Here is a 17,841-nt window from a genome sequence, read left to right on the forward strand (position 1 = left end):
GAGGAAATGTACAAAACAATGACTAAGGAAAAAGCTTTAGAGCATAAAGAGTGAAATAAAAAGGAGAATGACAATAAGAGTGTGAAAAACATGTGTACATATATGAGGAAAGGAGAAAGCGGGAGCAAGGTAAGCAGCTAAACAGCAGCTGTCGACCTAATTCCTTCTTAACGCTGTGCTTGTGCTCTGATTAAGAAAGCGATCTGGCCTTTAATTTTCTCCTGACACTGGCTAATGCTCTGTATCTCAATTGCCCATCCTGGCTCTCCCTCTCACAACTATATGAACACAACAGCTTGCACCGCTTGTCGGCATCCTCCAAGCTGACTTAAAAAGTGTAAGAGATATTTTACAAAAGGAAATCTAAAACTCTCTTGCAACTGTGTTCAATCTTTAATCAAAAGGGAGTAATTGTATTATAGCAAGATAATGTTTTCCCCCAGACAGTCATAATGCACAAAATGAAGAAACATAACTTAACATGCTGATAAAAATTATGAAAGCAACAGAAGTGGAATGACGTGACAGCTAAACCATCTCATAAGGAAGGACACAGATTCAAGTACCTAAGAACAGTCGCGTGTCTTATAGTTGTTTTCTTTACGAATGTGAGTAGAAAATTTTACTCTGAAATAAACAAAACTCAGCAAATTCTAAGATTTCATGGTCATTTTATGGTTATCAGTGTCAAACCATTAGCTGGTACCCTTTGAGTCCCTTGCGCCAAGTTAGTTGTACAGGCAGCCAGATCAAAAACTGCAGTGTGAGTGGGAAGTGAGAAAATCAATTAGGAAAAAAAAAACATTCTCACATGCTGTGGGGGGGAAAAAATCTCATAGTATAAACTGCTACATGTGTAAAGAGTTTTGTACCGATACTTTTTAAATGCTTCTAATTGAGGAGGAATAACTTTTTATCTCCAATTCCGCAGCTCCACCAGTTGAAGTGTGTAGGGTGCTATATGCTGCAGCAAAAAATATCTGTGTGTGGTATCAGCTCCAGTAAAAGACATATAGCATAGAGCAAACAACAACAGAGATAACTGCACGTGTTGCTCTATGCAGGAGAAACCCAACACAAAACAGCAAAATTTAAACAATGTCAAAAACAAGTAAATATGACACAAGCAAAATAAAAATAAATAAATAAATGGAAATGTTTCCTCAGTCAGAGGATTTCATCCATGACGCTTTGCATATGAACAGAGCACTGAAGTGACTGAGAGTACTGAAAATTAAAAGGTGGAAATAAACCCTAAAATTCGGTCAACACAAAAGAATAGATCTACGTTATGACACACATATTAATTTGATTAATTACATGCTTCACAGAGAGACATGTTAGAGTGTTCAAATACAAGAAAGAAACTTGTCAGCTTCCAAAACAATCCCAAATGGGACTAGGAGCTTTCTAAATTTATGTGTACGCACATTTGTGCATGCTCATATAAATGCTAAGGAGAGCAGACGGAAGAGAAGCCAGAGAATTACATGCAACCAGCATCAGAGCATAATGTGGCGAATACAAAAAAATAAAACTGACAATAAATAAATGAAGTAAAATCCCACAAATTTTGTGGAAAAGTAGTTGGTTGCATGTTGCAATCTAACAGTGATGCGTCATGTGATATCAGACACTGATTTCTCCTCAGTGTCTGATGTGAAATCAGGTGCTTTAGATTTGTTTGAAGTGAAATGACAGAGAAACGTGAAACTCCTCTTAACGGTCTCTGTTACCATAAGAAGTGACTGAGTGACGAATCAATTTCCAAGTACACACAATTAATCTGCTGGAGGTGAAAAAAAAACCTGAATAACATTTTAAAAAGACTAAAAAAAAGCTAAGTTTAGGATGAAGCTGTAAACAGTAAAGTATCATACAACCTGTAGAAATGTCAGTAAGTCATCATGATTAAAAATATTATGCATTTGAAAAGGTAAAATGATTGTAATCATTGAGAAGTAATAGAGTTGTCTCACATGATTTAGTAAAGAACACTGTTCAAGGCGGCATGTGCTTGAAACAAGTTCAATTATTCCAAACCGGCAGCCAATCAGAAGTCGAGAGAGAAAGAGGGTTTATTGAAATTGACATTTTTAATTTTGTTTTCTTTTGAAGTGGCAGAATAAACAGTGAGCTTTCACACTGTGGACAAAGGATTTACGATACGACAAACAAACATAAGAGCGGCGATAAACCTTCGTCAAACACGAGGTGTGTGTGTGCGTGCTTGGTGCAAACACACATGCCAATCGGACTGCCATGTGGAGTGTATGCGAGAGAGGTGGCGTTGCTAGGAGCACCAGGTTGTGTGCAGACAGTGGTAGCAGAGTAGAGACGGCAGCAGCAGCCTGGCAGTGGAGAAGAAAGGAGTGGAGCAATGCCAAGAAGATTCCCCCAGAGAGACCGTAGCAAGGAGAGAATGAGGCAGACAGAGAGGGAGAGAGGCACGGAGAGGGCATGCTGATATGATCATGTGTTTCCACCGAATGACGGACGAGCAGTTCACTATCCGCAGATAAACATCTGAACCCTAGTATTAGTGTACTGTGACTTCACTATGAGACTAAGAGGGTCATTAAAAAGCAAAAGCGCACTTGCTGCAGCTTTGAGGAGATATAATGTTAAGGCATTAATGCTAGGAAGTGGTGATGAGGAGAGGGAAGCTACAAGGTTGACTGGAGGGATGAGAAAGCCCCTTCATCTGGGCTCATTTTTGTCACCACTCCTCATGTCACCTATCAGTCAAAATATAAATGTTTGCCTATTTCCAACCAGGCTGCATCACTGCCTCACCTCTGCGTGTTACCCTGCTGAGCCTCTCCCTTGTTTTCTACGTGTCATCTCCTTTTCCAGTTTCTCTCTTCCTTCTTCCTCCCGCGCTCTTCCTTTCCTTATTTTGTCTTTAAACGGAGAGTCGTGTGAACAGGCTATGCAAATGAGATGGTTATTACCCCACTGCTCATCAAGCCGCACAGAGGAGACATTAATAGGCTGATGAATATGCATGTGAATTTGTTAATTAAGTTAATTATTCTGCTGAAAATGCATTCGTCTTCCAAGGACATCTTCCCCAGGATTTCAACCTGCTCCACTCATTAGTCATGCGATATTTCATACACAGAGTGAGAATGAGAGAGAGGGAGGCAGACAGTGGGAGGGAGAATGAAGGGGAGAGGAGACAATGCTGTTTTTGGAAAGTGGGTGCCATTAACATGTGGGGTTATAAAAGTATGGGGTAAAAATAATGTATTTTAATGTCATCAGCGCTCACAATGGGATGCGTCATAACTACCCATAATAGCAAACCGCATCCTGCTTTCCAGATATGGCACATTATTCCCAAAAAGACCTAGTTGGAAGTTTATACATTTAGAGTTTTTTACGTCTATTTTTTGCGCTTGCTTCTACCTCACTGGTTACTTCTCCCTAATTGCTTATTAAAACCCTCTTAAATGAACTTTTTGTGCCAACTTTCCAACACATTAATTAATTGTTGTAGCCAATTAAGTGCCGTTGTGCAAATGAGCCTCATCACAAATGGTCCTATAGGGCTAACCCCTCCTTTCTCTCTCCCGCTCCTTGTCTCTTACTCTTCCCTCACCACCCTCCCCCCTCTAGTCTTCCCAGCTGCCCGAGCACTTCAAGGCACTCGGTGCCAAAGAAGCAGAAACTGTGTCCTGATAATGCTTCACTGTTTTCTGGACTGCTTCCAGCCTTCAGGCTCACTGATCTCAAACTTGTACGATAGGTGGAAAGCAAAAAGCTCAGTTGATTCCTTTTTTGTCTGGCACATTTGTACAAGAGCATCTTAATAAGGCCGCTTCTAAACCCACCGCCAAACCATATAGAAAGTGCGCTGATTGCATTGTATGCTTAATTTGTCTGATGGCTATGAATTTTCAAGGAGGCATGCATGCATCAAATAATTTATCTTTATTCATTGCAGGTAATATGAGAGTTCACCAAGAGAGGCTGTAGGGAAAAAAAGAAGGAGGGTAGTTAACTTCAAAGCGCTCAATAAGGTTGCCAAGCTGTTCACACATCTTCATCCCCTGTGTTAAAGCTGGAAACATGCAGAGGAAATCAAATACATGTGTATAAGGAGATGTTCTACACAACAACACTGTGAAAATATACAAAATGTAAAAACACTGAAAATTAGTGGTTGACATACAGTATATATATGTTCACCACCCCACACATACAGCTTATATGTAGGTGTATGCATACATATAATATGTATATTATATGTATGCATACACACATATTATGCAAATCTTTTGTGTACTGGATGTAAAATCAGGTTTCTTTTAAAATAATGACACATCTTTGCACCGAATGCGGAAAGCAGAAAAAAGCTGAATCGGATTAATGGGTATGTCTAACATTTGCCTTTAAGCATGTGCCAAGGTAAGTATCTTCTGTTGATTTAGGCTGTCTCATTAGCTTCTGCTTCTTTATTCAGTTCCACCCTGACTCAGTGATGTTGAGACCAGTGTTTTGTGGAGGTCATACCATCTGTTGCAGGACTCCTTGTTTGTCTTGCTGAAGAAAGTTCTTCGTGACTTTGGTTGTATATTCTGTGTAGTTGTCAAGCTGCGAAATGATTTTGGGGCTCTGTTAGGCTACACCCTAATGGTGCCATATGATGAACGAGCACCTAAACATTTAAAGTGTGTAGAAATGTTGCATAGCAGTGCACTTGGAGCGTATGTATGTGTTCACATGTGTGTGTGTGTGTATGTTTTATCTATTCATAAAATAATAAAATGTGATAATAAATGGATCGGAGGACTCAAAATGTGCAAAGAAGCAATGTAAATTTGGCCTAAATGTAAAATTTGTAATGTGTATTATTGTGTCAAAAATGTACTGCCAATAATGCCTCATGAGATAATACCTTTTCTGATTAATGTGACAGTTCTTAGATTTTTTTTTTTTTTTTACTGCTGTTGTTGTTGTTTTACTTTGGGGTTTTCTTTAGCCACTGTGGCATTCATTTTGTAGTTGAGACAATGTGAACATTTTTCCATCATGTTAACAACATGCAGAGAAGCGTTTCTCAGCACAGGGGTTGAACTTTCTCTTTTTTTCTCATGCCTGGCTCTGCCCACTCTGCTGCCATTCGGACGTGGCACTGATACACCCACCAGGAGGATTAGGGAAGGTTTAACACCGGTGCCAGCCTCACTCCCTGTGCCACGCCATCCCTCGGCACAGAGGGAGGTCCCGCTTGGCATGGCAAGGTGAACTAGCCTCTGATTGATGGGCATGGTTTCAGCCTGCTACTGTGCTCCCTAAGGCCCGTGCCTCCTTTTCCTTTTTCCTACTGCTGTCTTGGCAGCAGTGCCCAACTCCTCTTCCATGCCAGGCAGCCAGCTAAAGCTCCTGGTGGGCACATCAATTACATAGCGGCACCTCCCCTCTTTTCTCATGTCTATCTGTGGGTCTGTCTACTGTCTCAGACGATGCCAATCTGGTCCCACTCCATTTCCACTGCTGTCTATAGCTATCTCCTGTGTTTGTGTGCATACTGCTTTATAGCCTACCCATGTTCACAAATACATCTTTGCATATGCACAAATGCACATGAATCCTATTCACGCACACACCCCGTGCTTTCCTCTTAGGCAGGTCATAATGGTTGGTGGGAAAATCCTCCCTAGAGAGCACTCTGCCACAGGCTCAGCTGTACAATAGGCTCAGGTGTGTGCCTGTAGTATGTGCTTGTGTGTGCAAGGCATGGATGCTTTTGCTCTTTAATCTTTTTTTTTTTAATCTACTGCTTGATTAAACGGCCTATTTCTCTGACTGCTTTATAGTAGAGGGCAACAGTAGGAACAAACAAACAAACAAACAAACAAACAAAAAACCATTAGTAATGTAGTGCATTATTTACATGATTATTTCAACCTTCCTTTGGATTTTGCCTGTTAGTTGCTGTTGGCAAATCATGAATCATTTACTCACAGCGACCATACGCCATCTGCAGTATTAATTTTGACACTGTCTTACTATAAGCTGAAAAGGCTTTTATTTTTGAAGCGATAAAGGCAGCTGTTTCGTTTCTCCTGGAAACGTTGTGATAAATAACCCAAAGTAATTGTTACAACGTGCAAAATGGTAAGTCGGAACCTTAAAATGTTTATACTATTTTAAATGTGCTCGTGTATGTTATATATACACACAAACATGCAAAAAAAATTGATACATAAAATTTAAAAAAAAAAAAAAGTCTGGAGAATACACACAAATAGAGAAAGGACTCACCCAAGAGAAAAAAAAATCGCTGTTCCTCTCTTGCTATGACGAGTTTATAGTAGTACGGAAGCCCGGAAGGGATGCTAGGAACCTGAAGCGGGGAAGTCGAAGTGGAGCAGGGGGTACAATGGCGGCGGGGCCTGGTGTTTCTATGCAGAGCTGCAGCCCTGCGAGGGAACTTTCTGTTTCAGTTCAGCAGGGAGGAAATCAGACTCATGGCGATCGGGTTAAAACCGAAGAAGTAACGGGTAAGAACGCGACTCGTGCTTTATTTTTCGTTGCTTTACTGATAATTTATTTTGGGACTTGGGCTATCAATGGCTAACTGCTAAATCAGCCCACTATGTTGGCGAGTACTGCTGCTTTTTGCGTATGTTTTATAGATTTGAAATCCATCTGTGGGTACCATACACACACAATAACTCCAGATTGATAAGTGCGGCTTATCTGTACAAGGATTGGTGTTATTTTTTGGTGCGCTTAAAGTCACGTTAGTTGCCTATCTGTAATCAGCTAACGGCTAACGTTAGCAACTTGCTAACGTCAACTTTCTGCAAACACTGATGATAGGTAGGTCGTGCAAAACAAGGCTCTGAAAACATAAACACCACAGAAGTTTTGCTTACCTATTCAGTGTGTAGAGCAAAAAATGCCAGTCTGTCCATCAGTTTGGCAAACTGTGTAATAAGCTGCAACATTGTAATAGCTCATTATCGACATGTTTTGACAACACTAGACATCCTAGACTAACAGTCTGGTAAAAGGATCCCAAAACTTTTATTAAAAGTTGTTGTTTTTTTTTTGTTCTTTTTGTTATTTTTCCAAAGAGCTGACAAATCCTACCAACCAGCTAATGTATAAAAATCATGCCAGTCGCCTACCTACGTGAGACATCTGCCTGGAACACAAATAGTACAAGTGGGACATAGATGATGATAATGATGTTGTTGTCATGCTCTCAGGTCACTCTTGAAAATATAGAGGAAAGAAAGTATTTTTATACTTATATTTGTTACAGTACACATTTGGCTTCCAATTTGTTTGGAATACGTAAATGATGATAATGCCTACAACACTATTAGACCTTGGTCCACCAGGATTGGCTGAGATCTATCTATCTATCTATCTATCTATCTATCTATCTATCTATCTATCTATCTATCTATCATTGATCAATGGTCTTTGATTAGTGGTCATGTCATTAAACAAATGTACTTTTTGTAAGGTTGAGGAAACCTGCAGTCAGCTGAGACTGAAGAAGTCACTTGGATGAGTGACAAACTGCTTCTCCCGCTGAAAATGCTACATTCAAACAGAATCCACTTTTTGGGATTCCTGCTGATCTACATTCAAAAACACGCACAAAACTTTTTTTTCCTCATAAAGTTACACTAAAAAAAATGTGTTTGTGTGTGTTAAGTTGATATTTTATTTCTTTAAGTTTTGTTTTGTTGTTTTTATTGCCTTAAAACATTGAAGTTACCACATGTAGCTTTACAATGTTTACCACTTCTTAGACAAATGCCACATAGAAGTTTGAACGGGAAGTTTTTGTATAGCCTTTCACACAGGTGTGGATTAACCAAAATTATTTCTAAACAGTATAGTTTGTGGTTGTGTTTTTCTCAGAATAACAAGGATAATAGAAACGCCCATAAAGATATACAATATAGCTTAACAGCAACTCAAACTGCAGCTGTTAAACTGACAAAAAAATGTGTTTGTTTGATGAAATTAGTTTTTGCCTAGAGGAATAGTAAAAACTTTGTCTTGTTCTAGTTTAAGTACTTTTATTACATAAATATGGTTATTCTGGGTGGCAAAAAAGATCATAAACCTCTTTTAAAATGCAGAACAGAATAAGTGTATGAAATTTGCTTAAAAGTTATCTAAATGCATGTATTTCTTTTTTATTTAGAAGCAGAGAAGCAGAGTCGCATGGCTGCTCTGCTGGAGAGGCTTCATGCCAAACACAATGCTTCCCGGCCATGGCAGGAGACCTGCAAGGTTGTTCGTCAGGCTATGGTGAGAGAGAGACCTTTCTACAAGTGATTTGTACAAATTTCAAAAGCATTATTTTACATCAGTAAAGGCAGGAAAGAGGCATCTGCAGCAAGGCCCTTATGATAAAATCTGTGGTGCCTTTGTGAATAGAAAGCGAAAAACATCCTCAACTCCATTTCTTGAAACAGTAATAGGCACCACCTAGTGGTGCAGTTTAGCTCTACAAAAAAACCAAGTGTTTTCATGACTTAGAAAGACTTTAAGGGGAAAGTCATACAATATATTCTACAGTGGTATAATATACCAGTTTTAGAAGGCCTTAACAACATTATAAACACACACAATACCCATCATGACCCATCTATTTACTTAACAATCCCACATCAGGTCACAATGTAACAAGTAATCACAACAGAGAACACATTTAATGTCATTAAACATATAATTGCATAAAAGGTATATTCTTCAGTAACTTAGCTTCTGGATAAGTAAAGCTGTAATGAATTTACATTCTTGAACCCAGTGGAGCAGGTGGAAAACAAATTTTAGATCTTGTTGATTAAGCACATTTTTTGTTTTATGAACTTTCTCTTTCTTTCCACATAATGTGTCCCAGGAGAAACGTGGTGTGATGAATGCAGCAGGTCACCAGCTCCTGCTCAACTGTCTGGAGACCCTGCAGAGAGCTTTGAAAGGTGAGGACGTCAGTTGATTGAAACACAAGGGAGAGCGAGTTGACCTTTTTGTTTAGAAAAACAAACTGCTTTCTTTTTCAGTCTCATCACTTCCCTCCATGACAGATCGTCTGGAATCCATTGCTCGACAAAACATGTGAGTCTCTTACAGTTACCGAGGCCGGTAAACCTAAGCACTGAAAGCAGTGGAAGCTTTCAGTGCTTAGGTTGAAAAACCTTTAGTTTAATATTTCAAATGAGAATGAGCTTCTTTATTGGTTAGGAGGGCTACATACAACACATTGCATGATGTTCTTTATTTTACAGTTTTGATGGCATTTATCCATTCCAATATACTAAAACTGTTTTAGCTAAAGCACAACAGGAAATGGAGTATAGAAACGTCATAGCATTATTTTGTCAATTTTTTTTGTCTTGTTTATGCAGGCTGGGCTCCCACCTGAGTCCCTCTGGAACGGAGTGCTACATCACAATGGACATGTTTTATGTGGAGGTGCAGCTAGACACCAGTGGCCAGCTAGTGGATGTTAAAGTGGCTCATCAAGGAGAAAGCCCCACGGTCAGTCTAATCACTATGTAGTTCCATAAATTAGTAATAGAAGGCCTTGGTAACACAGGTCTAGAGACCATTCAGTGCACCATTGCAACCTCCACCTGCTAGGAAAAAAACTAACCAATCACAAGGAGGTTTCCAATAAAGCGCAGTGCCAGGAATCTTTGGCAACCGTTTGGAATACACATATTTTCCCTTACAACCAGTGGTTGCCGTGGGTTGCCAACTGGTCTCTAGGCTTGTGTGACTGGGAGAGGCAAATTACATTAATCTAATTCCACTAGTGAAGATTCAGTAATCTTTTTTTGCATTTAATTTTTGGTCACAGAGTTGTCCTGAGCTTTTTCAGCATTTAAGGTGAGTAGAAAGCACATGTGTAATTGAAACTCTTGTGGATGATAAGAGACAAACCTGTAGTGCATGGTGTTTCATTTCTGTTAATGATTAAAAGTTAAAATTGCAGTTACCTGTTAGAGATTCCTGTTTAATAGCTGATTGAGCCACTTTTGTTTTCTTTTTAACAGGGAAAAGAACTTTGAAGAGTTTTCTAAACATCTCAAGGGACTTGTTGATTTATACAAGCTTCCTGGAGACAAGTAAGTAGGCTTGCAGGCTTTGACGTTTGGTTTAGGCTTATCTAAAAGCACGAGTAGATATTTCGTTCCACGTATAAAATTGAATTTACATGTGCTATCTTCCAGATTATGAAAATTATCTTTTCTTAAATTGTTGAGTTATGAATATGTAATGTATTTAGGCTTTTTAACTGCTGAGAGACAGGAGAGCTGAAAAGAAAGCAATCAAAGACCAGATTAGTGATATTATTTTTTTTATAAGATGCATATGCCATACATCTCTGAATATTGTTTTCATATGTCTAATAATATTTCCTTTCTGTGTATCAGTAAACTGAAAACCAAGATGTACATAGCACTCCAGTCTTTGGAGCTTGATCTTACAAAGATGATGCACATGTTTAGGTAAGTTCAATAAGTCTTTGATTTACTGTTTAAGTTGCCTTTGGGATCTTTGGACTTTTCATATTCATCACATTTCTGAGGACTTTGGTTGTATGCTATATGTATGTGCTTCTAGAAAATGCATGTTAAATAATAAATCCCTGAAGATTTAATCAGTTTGAACCTGTGGTACTGTTAAAAGACTAAGTACACTAATTTTATGAGGTGTTGGGACACTTATTGTTAAAGATTGCAAGGGTCACCTCTTATTATAAGAGACTGTATCTCTGTACATTTGCCTAAATTGTATAAATTAATAATTATGACCGAAGCACTTAATTTGATCATCTCTATTTTAATGCAGTCTTCTTTGTTTTTATGTTTTTTAGGTTAGCTACCAATGCTAATACAGTAGAAACTATTCTGCATGGGAGTGTGGGCTTGCTGACAGCCAGAAGTGGTGGTCACCTTGTTTCTCTCCAGTGCTATGTGTCCCCTTATGACATATTTGAAGAGGGAACAGGCACACAGCTCAACCTAATGGACAACAATGGCAAGTGCATGCAGGGCATTGATGACCTTATCAAGAATCATCTACCAGTCACGACCTATGTAACTTACTGGATGCTTGTTGTTACAGTGCCGCGCTCTCTGGGTGTCAGTGTCTCTGTTACAATTGAAGGAACCTCCTCTGTCTATAAGCTCCCAATTGCTCCACTGATCACAGGATCCCACCCTGTTGACAACAAGGGGTAAGAACATGTTCACCAGTGTTTACAAAGTCCTCCAGTGAGCAACTCTAATCTGTGTAAAACCTGCAATTATGCTATACTGGGAATTGTTTACAAATTCACCACTCTTGCAAATATTAGGCAGTTATCATGGGTAATTGATTTTTTTCTCTTTATTTTAGGACACCTTCCTTTTCCACTGTGACCAACTCCAACTGTGTGGACCTGCCAGCTTGTTTTTTCCTTAAGATGAACCAACCCACACCCTTTTCACTCTCTTTTATCCAGAGGATGGGCAATGCTACTTGTGAGTTTACCTAATGCATGTTGTATTCACTATTCATTAACACACATAGAAAATATTATTCTTTATTTGAACGGTTTAACCTTAATCTCTGTCAATTTTTCCCCCAGCCATCCCAGTGTTTGAGACCCCACCAATCTTGTCACCTCTCTACCAGTTAATTGTCCAGAGCCAGCTCCAACGTCTTGAGGAGGGCAGCTCCCAGCCTCCACCCCCACACAACATGCACTTTTATTCTGTGAGCAGACATTACTTGCCTCCACAAATATCAGCGATGTGTTGTAAATCTCTAGAATCTTTCAACTTGCACATTATTTGGTTTAGTTAAAGGTCTGTCCACCCTCGGTGGTTACCCCCAACCTCTTCTTTTGGCTTTAGAATTGTCTCCATTACTTGTATTTATATATCACAATTATCACAATTTCTGTCATTGGAAGTATCTGAAAACTTCTATTTTGCTGTCTAAGGTGTTACCTGATCAGCAGCACTGTTACTTCCTGAATGGCGATGCTCCAGTGCAAGATGGTCGATCTCTTCAAGGAGCACTGGTGTCCAAGATCCCCTTCCGCCACCCGGCACAAGTACCATTCTTGTTGGATATCATTCGGCATCAGGCAGCCTATAACACCTTGATTGGCAGCTGTGTGAAGCGGACTTCTATCAAAGAAGGTAGGTGGCTTCTGATTTCCTGTATTTATCTTATTAACATGTGCTCTGTTTTCTATCATATTAAATTACTTATAATAAGTGTCATTGTTATTTCAGACAGTGCAGGCCTGCTGCAGTTTGAGGTGTGTCCTCTTACTGACTCAAGTTTCAGCGTTTCTTTCCAGCATCCAGTGAATGAGTCCCTGGTCTGTGGTAAGCACATACTTTTGCTCTTTTTTTTTTTTTTTTTCTTTTGTTTTTTTGGGAGGTTTCGGGGAATAAAGGTGTTTCACTAAGATAGATGCATTTAAAAAAACATCACAGCAAACATGATGTTTTGTAACAAGTGGATTTGACACAAATGTCTTTATACTACTTTTTTTTTCTCCCCAGTAGTCACTTGCTACAAATACTTGAAATCCTGATAGAGAGCTTGAAGTTGAACTTTAATTTGTTTATATTTCATATATTCATTTTTAAGTCAGAAGTTCTGACTACTGAAATTGATGTGACACTGTTGGAGTGGTTGATATTAATTAATTATGTGGGAAATTGGTCTTTTCTGATTGTATAGTGGTTTTACAGAGAACTGTTTTTTTACATGGTAAATTATCTTTGGTTGAGTATATAAAGGTTTCCCCAACTCATTGCCCAGAAACACAAAACCAACAATTGCAAAGTTTTTATAAAATTGCCATTGCGTTAAAGTTCAGCTAAACTGGTATTTATTATTTTAACTGGAGGACTCAACACATGACTGCAGCATGTTGAACCTTTATCTCAAACCTATGTTTGCTGTCTGTCTTTTCACTGTTGGCTAATATAAAATGTTGACTGAAAAAAAAAAATCCTCTAAGTCACTTCAAGGTTGATTAGCAGGCAGCCACTTTACACTTTTAGCTTTGGAGTAGATTGCAGTCTAAAGGGGTTCATGTGTTAATCTGCTGGAATATCTTTTGTTTTTTGTGTAACTCTATTCTATGTGATCTTTTTCCTTTAGTGGTGATGGAGGTGATTGACTCCAGACAGGTATCCTGCAAGCTATATAAAGGAGTGTCAGATGCTCTAATCTGCACTGATGAATTCATCACCAAAGTGGTCCAGAGGTGAGATACTCACCATAACACCATAACTGTGTGGTTATGCACAGTTTAGTACATGGTTGGTAATTGTTTCCTTCCTCTTGTAGATGCATGTCCATCCCTGTAACCATGAGAGCAATTCGAAGGAAAGCAGAAACCATTCAAGCAGACACTCCAGCCCTTTCCCTAATTGCACAAACCGTGGAGACTATGGTGAAAAACAACCTTCCACCCTCTGGTAGTCCCACCTATAATATGGTAACAGCTGATGGATCTAATCCCATGGGACTGCCTGGGCTTACAGGGGGCAACACACCTACTGGAGGAGGGCCCAATTTTACAGGTCCAATCACTTCTCTGTATGGGATGTCCCGAACTGACAGGCAAGCTCAAGGAGGAGAGTGCCTAACCCCAGGAGCTGTGGCTAGCCAGCAACAGATGCAGCAACAACAGCAGCAAGGTCAAGGCCATTCAGATGACTATAGCAAAGTCACACAAAATCCCATACTAACAAGTCTGTTACAGATAACTGGAAGTGTGGGTTCTAGTCCCAGCTCCCAGAATGCACCACAGCCCCACCAAACTCCACCTCCAACATCTTCCCCTGCCAGCAACACCAAGAATCACCCCATGCTGATGAACTTGTTGAAAGACAATCCCACTCAAGATTTTGCTTCCCTGTATGGGTCTAGTCCATTAGAGAGACAGAATTCTTCTGGTTCTCCACGGACAGAAGGCATGGGCGGAACCTGCCCTGGAGGTAGCACGAAGGGAAAAAAGAAGCGCCCACGGGGGAATGAAAAGGGTGGCATGCTGCCTGGAACAGCTGCTGGTGTTGGAGGCGGTAGCTTAGGCATGAAATCTCAACAGTCATCTTCCATGCCACAGCACCACCAGCACCATCAAGTCACTCACGAGGATGATTTCCACCGTGAGCTCCTCTCTATGGATGTGGACGCATCTCAGAATTCTATCTATGATGTTAACCTGACCAGTGATGGCTTAGACACGCCCCATAGCATTACTCCTGCACCAAGCCAGTGTGGAACACCACCATCTGGTCCCAGCATGCCTTATTCACAGTCTCATGTCCAGTCTCAGCAACAGCAGCCACCAGGTACCGTACCACCTCGTATGGTCCGTCTCTCCAGCTCTGATAGTATTGGACCTGATATCACAGAAATCTTGTCAGATTTACCTGAACAAACTGGCAAAGGCAGTGGTGGGAGCCATGGGCAGCATCTAATGGGCAGCGGTGGGGAGGATGGAGGCGCACTAGGTACCCCTATCCGTGACTCTTCGAGTTCAGGTCAGGGTAGTGCAGTGTTTGACTCAGCAGATATTTTCAATACCAACAGCAATGAGAATCCCTTCACAGACCCCGCTGACCTGATTGCTGAGGCGGCCGGAACTGTTACCACTCCCACCAGTGACTCTTCTTCTACCAACTTCTTCCCTGATGCCGCGGACTTCAACCCTGACCTTCTTACCTCAGGCCATGGTTTCTCCCAGAGCTACTTTGATGACAGTTCTCCAAGTGCTGATGGAGACATGGACCTTGTCAAGAGTTTTGGGGGAGGTAGCCAGCAGAATACCCCATCAGGAACGCCTCAAAATCCTACTCCACATGGACAGAGCACTCCAGAGCCTTCACTAAAGGAGCCTTTTGATATTGGGATGGTGTTTGGAGGCAACAGTGGTAGTGGTAAACCACTTCTGGGACAAGCTCCTGATTTAGGAGACACACATGGTGGAGGGTCCCAGAGCCCCCTTTTGAGCATGGGCCTTGGAGGAGCATCTGGTGAACCAAAAGTTAAACAACAACAGGTTCTCATGCGGCCAAAAGATGAGAATGGGGGCAGCGGTGGGAGCAGTTCTGGGATGGGAATCGGGAGCAGCTCAACAGAGGGAAAACAGGTGAAGCGTAGCAGGACGCCATCCAGTGAGGGAAAATCTAAAGATAAACCTCCCAAACGCAAAAAGCTCGATCCTGATGGAAAATCCCCTTCTCACAGCTCAGGGGGACGGCCTTATACACCACCTAGTGGTGGCTCAGGCTCTGGTAGCAGCATAAGTGGAGGCGGTTCCAAGTCTCCTGGTAGCTCAGGACGGTCACAAACCCCCCCTGGAGGTGCCACACCTCCAATTCCCAAAATCACTATTCAGATCCCCAAAGGGACCATAACTGGGGGCAAAACCTCTTCCCATAGTGGATACACCTCCAGCAGTTCAGCCACAAGCAGCACAGGAGGAACTGGAGGAACCAGCAGCAGCAAAAGCCATCATTCACACTCATCGTCCTCTGGAAAGATCAAATCCAAGGAAGGCTCCATGACACAAGGCAACAGCTCCAAACCAGGGAGTGGAGGAAGTGGGCCATCCCAGTCTAAAGGCTCCTCCCAAGGGATGGGTGTTGGCAAGCCAGGATCTTCACCAATCACCAAACATGGCCTGTCTGGGCCTGGAGGTACTGGCGGAGGAATAGGAAGTAGTAATAAAGTTAAGCCTCAGGGGGGCAAGCCTCCTGGTTCACTTATGAATCCCAACATAAAGCCCAACATTTCACCTTCCCATTCTCGTTCCAGTAGCTCTGGTGAAAAATTATCCTCCCCTATGAAGATGCAGCAGTCCCAGGTTCCAGGAACTCCACCTTCTTCCAAGGCCAAATCCCCCATGGGCTCAGGAGGTGGCAGCTCCGGAGGGTCCAAGTCTTCTTCTGGTGGAGGCATGAGCTCACAGAAACCAGCTGGGGGAAGCTCTTCATCTGGTTCTTCATCTTCTTCATCATCCTCCAGTTCCTCGTCATCTTCAGGTTCAGTTGGCTTCTCAGGAGGCTCTCAGTCTCAGTATGGCAGTGGTGGAGGGGGAAGTGGTGGAGGTGGTGGAGGAGGCAGTGCAAGTGGGGGTGGAGGTGGCAGTGGTGGAGGGGCTGGCCAGAATAATGCAAATAACCCAAACGCCAAAGGAAAGTCTCCTAGCCGTAACAAGAAACCCTCTCTAACAGCAGTCATAGACAAGCTGAAGAGTGTTGGAGGAGGAGGAGTAGGGGAGGATGGTTGTGAGGTAGGGCCACCAGTAGGGGGAGCTGGTTCGTCATCTACTCCTGGCGGTGGGTCTGGAAATGTTCCCAGTGGGCCTTCAAACATGGCACCATCCAAGCATGTCTCATCCTCTCAAAGTGGTGACTATAAGCGGGAAAAGTCTGATAAAGAGGCAAAGGCAAAAGTGTCAGTGTCAGGGGGGAGCAGTGGGGATAAAAAGTTGATGGACCCAAAAACAGGTGGGGTAGGTTCGACTGCTTTGGCCAAGATTATAATTAGCAAACCAGACGGTGGCTCTCCAAGTATCAAGGCTAAAGTGACCCTACAGAAAGCAGGAGAAGGATCTGGTGACAATATGCGTCCTCAGATTTCTAGCCTGAAAGCTTCTCCACTCTTCAGTGGCTCGACTCCCAAACATGACCGCTCCTCCCCCAGTCACAGCCGCTCACCAGGATATACCCCACTTAACCAGGATAGTGAGAGCGAGTCAGGAAGCAGCTCAGTGGCTGAAAAGTCTCACCAGAACAGCCCCAGCTCGGACGATGACCAGACCATGCGCCCACTTCCTCCCCAGGACTACATGAGCTCTATTCCCCTTAGCTCAGGTGAGAAACATAAGAAACACAAGAAGGAGAAAAAGAAGCAGAAGGAGAGGGAACGGGAGAGGGACAGAGACCGAGAACGGGACAGGGACAAAGAGAAAAAGAAATCTATGTCAATGGGGCCGTCTTCTCATCCAATAAAATCGGACAGTTGGTCAAGGTCTCCCATCTCAGCTTCAGATTCATCTTTGTCCATGTTAAGTTCAGATCGGCCTTCCCGGCCGAGCCCAATGTATATGAGAAATGAAGATGATGACCTCATGGACTCAGCCCTCACCGGCAACCTTTAATTTGATGTAGAAAGTGCTTTGATTTCACTCATTTGTTGTCAAATTTTAACCCATTCCTTTTAAAACGTAAAGTAAACTTCTATTTATTTCAATCAAGCTGCAGATTAGAGCTGGATATAGGAATATTAAAGCTCTGTAGCTGATCATTGAACTGTTAAAGCTGTATTTTAGTTTTGTATTTTACTGTATGAATACCGATGTATGATGTCGGGGTGGTTAGGATGCCAGGTGTATGTGAATGTGAACACTACACATAAAAAGCCACCTCCGAATTGAGAAATTAGCCATTTTTGTCTTTCCTGTGATGTCAGATGTTTTTATTTTTTTTAGTACGTTTCCCCATTTCTTTATCCATGTAATCCATGTACATTCTGCTTCTGTCATAAAAAACAATGGGTTGCTATTATACAGTATGACATCTATTGGAAGTTATTGTAAAGACAGAAAGGTACAGCATTTACTTGCCTTGTTTTTCACAAAACCTTCAAATTTGTAGATTTTTGATACATTTTAAATTGTTAACGAGTAAATTAGTGAAGGTAAAAAGACTGTAACTGATAATGATGATGATGATGATGCTGATGGTGGAGTAAAAGAGACATGCAGTTATTTTTTATAACTGGAATTGTTTTTGAAGGTTGGAATAAAAATTTCACATGTGAACCCTA

At 41.5% G+C, this 17,841-nt stretch overlaps 1 protein-coding gene across 3 annotated transcripts; it reads left to right on the forward strand.

Annotated features, from left to right (window-relative positions):
- The first annotated feature begins 6,291 nt into the window (after nucleotides 1-6,291).
- Nucleotides 6,292-17,841, forward strand: med1 (mediator complex subunit 1). Of its 3 annotated transcripts, XM_082545227.1 has the most exons (16): nucleotides 6,294-6,512; nucleotides 8,183-8,289; nucleotides 8,885-8,963; nucleotides 9,045-9,099; nucleotides 9,390-9,522; nucleotides 9,845-9,873; nucleotides 10,041-10,112; nucleotides 10,422-10,496; nucleotides 10,865-11,028; nucleotides 11,116-11,227; nucleotides 11,389-11,513; nucleotides 11,621-11,748; nucleotides 11,978-12,179; nucleotides 12,276-12,371; nucleotides 13,159-13,264; nucleotides 13,348-17,841. In XM_082545227.1, exons 1-16 carry the CDS (start codon nucleotides 6,392-6,394, stop codon nucleotides 17,171-17,173), a joined length of 5,430 nt encoding a protein of 1,809 aa, XP_082401353.1. In that variant the 5' UTR covers nucleotides 6,294-6,391; the 3' UTR covers nucleotides 17,174-17,841. The 3 variants fall into 3 exon arrangements, with proteins under 3 accessions (XP_082401352.1, XP_082401353.1, XP_082401354.1); XM_082545226.1 differs by having other exon boundaries at nucleotides 6,292-6,512; nucleotides 8,186-8,289; nucleotides 11,978-12,371; XM_082545228.1 differs by having other exon boundaries at nucleotides 6,366-6,512; nucleotides 11,978-12,371.

The sequence above is a fragment of the Aulonocara stuartgranti genome (assembly GCF_965226115.1).
Source record: "Aulonocara stuartgranti genome assembly, chromosome: 8".
NCBI classification, from domain to species: domain Eukaryota; kingdom Metazoa; phylum Chordata; class Actinopteri; order Cichliformes; family Cichlidae; genus Aulonocara; species Aulonocara stuartgranti.

Bases quoted from the DNA above. Each gene is read 5' to 3' on its own strand.
- med1 (XM_082545228.1), top strand. From the start codon at position 6,392: ATGGCGGCGGGGCCTGGTGTTTCTATGCAGAGCTGCAGCCCTGCGAGG. The intron at 9,874-10,040 runs GTGAGTAGAAAG...TCTTTTTAACAG, and splicing joins GAGCTTTTTCAGCATTTAAG to GGAAAAGAACTTTGAAGAGT. The intron at 11,749-11,977 runs GTGAGCAGACAT...TTGCTGTCTAAG, and splicing joins ACAACATGCACTTTTATTCT to GTGTTACCTGATCAGCAGCA.